General features: G+C 33.8%; 1 protein-coding gene across 1 annotated transcript; it reads right to left on the bottom strand.

Annotated features, from left to right (window-relative positions):
- Positions 1-399: 399 nt before the first annotated feature.
- On the bottom strand, positions 400-1,125 carry LOC107627665 (uncharacterized). The gene has a single exon (XM_016330491.1). It carries the CDS (start codon positions 1,123-1,125, stop codon positions 400-402), a length of 726 nt encoding a protein of 241 aa, XP_016185977.1.
- Between the last annotated feature and the right edge of the window lie 4,463 nt (positions 1,126-5,588).

The raw sequence follows: 5,588 nt of genomic DNA, 5'->3' as shown, positions 1-5,588 counted from the left end.
TTTTTTTGGGTTCACTTTTAGTATCTGACTCTGCAGCACCTTGTCTTGCTAACCTTTTCCATTTCCTACCTTTCTCTGTAGTGAGACACTGCCCAATAGCGAATTGCATAAGCTGCCCTTCATCCTCCTTGGTATTGGACTGACCAGCTATGATAACCTCCATGCATTCTGTTCTAGAATTGGCTGATTGAGGTGACTCAGGTGCTGCCCTGTTACCAGTGTCTTGTGGTTTCAAACTTTGTTTCTCTTCTTGCATTGACATCTCTGCAAATTCTTTCAATAAGTAGTTTAAGACTGGTTTTTCTTACGTTGAGTGGCCTTATTCTGGTTTTGGGTTGAGTTGTTGAATGTTCTTTCTCCTTCAGAGTAGATTCGCATTCCCACTTAGTTGGCTTTAACTCATTCGCCAATGTCATCCTCTTTTACCATATCACTCTCTGTGTCCTTCAACAGATCATGGCAGTTTTTTACCTCATGCCCCAATTTTGCGCAATAGGTACAGAACTTTCCAAATCTCTCATAGCGCAGTGCCACTTCTACCTCCTTTTTATTAGGTCCTGCCACTATTAACTGATCTCTCACTTGCCTGGCAGCATCAATATTGATTTTGGTCTTCACAATCCTAGTTTCTCTATCTCGCATCTGAAATTTACCTACCTCCAACACTGTGCCCAGTTTCTCTCCCAATTTATGTCCAACTTCGAGGGCTTTAAACGATTCTAGCAAATCCCAAAATTGAACCCAAACTGGAAAATTGGAAATAATCTCTTCATCACAGTTCTCATCTTCCTTCCATCTCTTGACATGGAGCACATAATCTTTGAATAGCCATGGAGAACCACGTTCAATACGCAAGACATCCACTTCTTTATTAAAAAAGAATTGGAAGGAATTATACCCTTTATCACTCACGCTAAATCCTTCCGAGTTTTCCCATATAGCCTTTAAAGCATTCTCCATGGTTCCAATTGAGAAGGTTTTGGAAGCAAAGAGTCTGCCATAGAGACTATTGGAGCAAGCGTTAATACCTTCTGATATGTCTGCCTCTTCCAGTAGAATCACATTCCTACCTCCTTTCCGGTTGTCTTCCTCGGTCCGATCTTCATCCCTCGTTGTCTCAGCCATGCATATTACGTAGACTTGTATTGAGATTTAATTGACGTTGACAATGTAGCCTTGACGGCAGTAGGAACTCCATTAAAAAACCCTAACAGAGCACTAAGAAACCCTAACAAAGCACTCTACGAATAATAATTCTAATAAAGTTGTTTGCTATTTGATTATATGTATAATTTTTGTTCTTATCTAATGGACAATATTTGGCCTAATATTGACTGTAGTTTAGTGGCTCATTCTTTAGTCGACTGAATCTATGCTTAATAGATCCTGCAGATATGAACAAATGCTATTAGTTGATTAGGGGTTAAACTAAATTAAAAAATTTTATGAATAAATTTTATATATAAATCAATTTGAATTAGTCGAGTGATCAGCCAATTCGTTCACTTAAATAAGTGGCGCAAATTCAAATCCCACTTTATGTATGTAATAACACATTAGCCAATAGCAGATTCTTAAATGAAATTCAAATCCGTAACAAATTAGTCTTTAATCTATCAGACAGCGAATGTCATGAATAATAAAAAAAAATTTCATATCTAACTTTATACATACATTTTCGAGAAAAAGACAAATAGGTTCCTAACATTTTGTCCCGCAGACATTTTTGTCCCTGACCATTGAAAAATACTTTTAAGTCCCTGACCTTCACAAAACTTGGACGGATCAGTCCCTCCGTCCAAATGCCTCCGTCAGAGACTAATCCGTCCAAATGCCTCCGTCAGGGACTGATCCGTCCAAGTTTTGTGAAGATCAAGGACTTAAAAGTATTTTTCACTGGTTAAGGACGAAAATATCCGCGGGGCAAAATGTCAGGACCTATTTGTCATTTTCTCTACATTTTCTCTATGAAAGTTTTCGCATTAATTTTTACTAGCAACCAAAAATGAAATTAAGAATAAAATATAAAAACAAAACAAGTCATTAAAAGGCAAACAAGAGTTCAACTCGGTCACTTTTGGATAACAAGCTACATTATGATACGTTACACTTTTAATTAGTGGTTAATGAGAGATTGGAACGTCATTATCTCATAATAATTTAAATTATCAGTTGCTCCATCAATGGTCACTTTTGTTTATGGCATGGTTAAGTGGTCAGTGAGAAACTATTTGGTTGGGTGGTTGTGTGTTATCCGTAGCCAATCACCAATAATATAAAATAATTCATAGTCAAAACTTTCGGAATGGTATATATCCAAAATACAAAGTAGTTGTTTACAATCACAAATGTTAAATTGTTATGCTTCATTTATCAAACATCACTTTGAATTTAAAAATTGTTTGTTCTTTGAACAGCGATCACCCACCACTCGTGACATGACTACTGTGCTAATAATCCAAAAGTAAAGAATGGTTTTATTATGATTGAATGATAAATTAACCCAGGCCACCATATCAAATTAAAAAAAAAAAAGAACAAATAACAATGAGTTTATAAATTTTGCTGAAATCTTTTCTTGACTATCTTCCTTTTATTTATTCAAGTGATATGAACTCTTAAATTCACCTCTTTTAGATGAGTGTTATATTTTATTTAATTTTTTGAGCTATATTTTATCTTTTAGTGTAAAAAAATCAAGTAAAAATTCATCAAGTTTCTTTTGATAAGCATATTTTATTAAATTTTAGAGAAAGCGAAATTTTAATATATAATTGGTAAACTATTGATAACCCAAGAATTAAAATTGAATTGAAGAAAGGTGATGGAGCATATATATAAGATATAGCGTCCCCTGGCCTCCAAGATAATTAAAGAATTGGAAGAAATCATTTTCTTATATTCATAGTTATCAAAGGTTCACTTTCAACGTGAGAGGCAATTCTCCAAAATCAAACATTGATTTTGTTGCTCACCTTCCTCACGTAACTGAAACAGTGAAACCAGCAAAGCCTCTGGTTAACTAGACAGTTTAATGAATTCGCCATATGCAAAAATAAATAAATAAAATATAAAATATAAAATAGTGTTTATACTTTAGTATATGTTATCATCAAATGTTCCCTCTTAATCATGAATCATGATCGGCTATACAATGGGCCCACCTTCTCTTTTCTCTAAATTATTAGTACTAGAAAACTTTAATTATAAATAGAAAACATCTTAGCACTTAGCTTGAGTGGTTACTAATAATCCAATGGGTGCTCATAGTTTTCTGTATCGTTCCCCCCAACACTAAAAATTATATTAAATGCCTTTTCAAACTACTACTATATAAGCTGAAGGATTATTATTGTATGTGCTCTAAAATATAGGTAATCTCCTAAGAAATTTAAATAATTCTGTTAATACTAATAAATTTAAATAATTTGAACGATATCATATACGTGCTGATATTATAGAGGGTTTGACAAAAGTTATTGCGACGCCGGGACGTCGCTTGGGTCACCAATCTTGGCGAGGTTAACAACTCTACTATGGTGATATAATTTAGATTCATCAATCTTGGTGAGGTTAGCAACTATAGCCATAAACCCACTTTGGTTGGCCAAGCCAAGGATGCAACTCTTACTCTCAAAAAGCCTAGAGAAAAATAAGCACACAGCTTATTTCATATCCAAATATAAACTTCAACTCTATTCATAAATAAAAGGTACATGAGTTATTTATACTAGTGGGGAAAGGAAAAGCCTTTATGACTTGGACGATGTGGGACTAAAACATAACACAAAGTTCACTATCCTAAATAATATAAGACTTGTATTTCCTTATTACAATTAACTAATATAATTAACCTACTAACTCTACTTGCTCCTGCGTCATTGGGTCATTAGTCAACACCATGCTACAACTCTTCAACCTGTACCCAATATGACCTCACCTAAATTATTTTATAATAAGATGCTATTTTGTACATCGACAAACTATTATAATTCAAAGTATGTAACTGCTTTGAGTGTATAAGGTTTTAATAATTTGAGTATACACACTACGTCGTATTTTTAGGATATGAAAATGCTTTGATTTTACAAATTTAGAGATTTATAAGAAGTTCTCAAAAAAAAAACTAAAAAGAAAAAGAGATCAGAGAGATGCATTCATCAAAATGTAGTATTATAATTTCCTGTTATATATATTACACGTGTAAAAATATAATAAAAATTTAAAAGAACTTTACAACAAAAAAAAAGATATTAAAATAAAATTTAAATCTTACACTATCCAATCTATTCCACCGTTAGTTTTGCAAAATTGTATCATTCAATAATAGTTGATATTCTATATATACTCATATAGTCTCATTCATCGTGAAGATCTCTATTTGAAATTAAAAGGCCAGGTCCCATCAATAATCATTATTTTGAGGTTTAATTACTCTGTTGGTCCCTATAGTTTTGCGAAATTTTCAATTAGGTTCTTACACTTTTTTTTTCTTTCAATTAGGTCCATGTCCCCATTTTTTTTTTCAATTAGGTCCCTATTGACGGTAAACGTTACAAAAAACGTTAAGAATGAGTGATTTGACCATTATAACCCTCACTTATGCCTTACAAATGAAGGAGACTCAGTAGGGTTTTGAGTTCTAACTCTCTTCTTTTCGCCTCTTCCTCAAACTTCTGCTCCTCTGTTTGCAACCCTTACCCTTACTATGTCAATACTCATAGATCAGAGTCAGTTATCTTCAGGAGTCTGTAGTTCCAGAACTCTCGTCAAGAAGAGACATCTTTGTTTTTGTGGTGAGGCAGTTGCTGTGATGTCTTCTTCAACAGTAGCAAGCCATGGAAGAAGGTATGTTGGTTGTGGGAGAATGCCAAAATGCAAGTTATTCGAGTGGATTGATGATGAAGAAGATGAGAAGAGCGGATGGTTGAAGCAAAAGGAAAGGAGGGTTCGGTGCTTTTGTGGAGACACTCTGATTCTTCGTAGTTCAAGTACATCAAGAAATCCAAACAGAAGATTCATTTCTTGCCCTAATAGGAGATGCAAGTTTTTTGAGTGGTTGATGGAAAAGAAAAAAAGATATCTGGAGAAGATGGAGTGAACAGTTCACAGCATGTACTTGGAAGGGTTAGAGAATTGGAGGCACAAGAAAGGAATATAGACAGAGTAAGTGTGGATCTAGAGAGATTAATTGCAGAGGTTGGAGAAGTAGATGTCTGGGTAGGAAGGTTATGTGCTGAGCTGAGTTCAGTGGAGGAGCAACTTGCTAAGATAGAAGATAGTATGAAAAAGCAATACAAGATGCTAATTATGCTGGGCTTGATATTAGGTGTTTTGATTGTTGCAGTGTTATATATAAATATGTAGAAAGCATGGCTGTTATGATAATGTAATAGTCTATATAAGACAATAGTGTACTGTTTATGTTGGGTGCAATGAAGTTATATGAAATGTTTAATTTTTGTAAATGAAAGTTGTTCCTTTGCTATTTAATATGCATACAAGTATGATACTGAGACAAAAGTAGGTAAAACAAAAGATGCATTGAATTATAATAGATACCATTGTTTTTTACATTATATAATGTA

This window comes from Arachis ipaensis, chromosome B2 (assembly GCF_059453495.1).
Source record: "Arachis ipaensis isolate K30076 ecotype BB chromosome B2, ASM5945349v1, whole genome shotgun sequence".
Taxonomy (NCBI): domain Eukaryota; kingdom Viridiplantae; phylum Streptophyta; class Magnoliopsida; order Fabales; family Fabaceae; genus Arachis; species Arachis ipaensis.
This window is presented reverse-complemented; position numbering and strand designations above follow the sequence as displayed.

Bases quoted from the DNA above. Each gene is read 5' to 3' on its own strand.
- LOC107627665 (XM_016330491.1), bottom strand. From the start codon at position 1,125: ATGGCTGAGACAACGAGGGATGAAGATCGGACCGAGGAAGACAACCGG.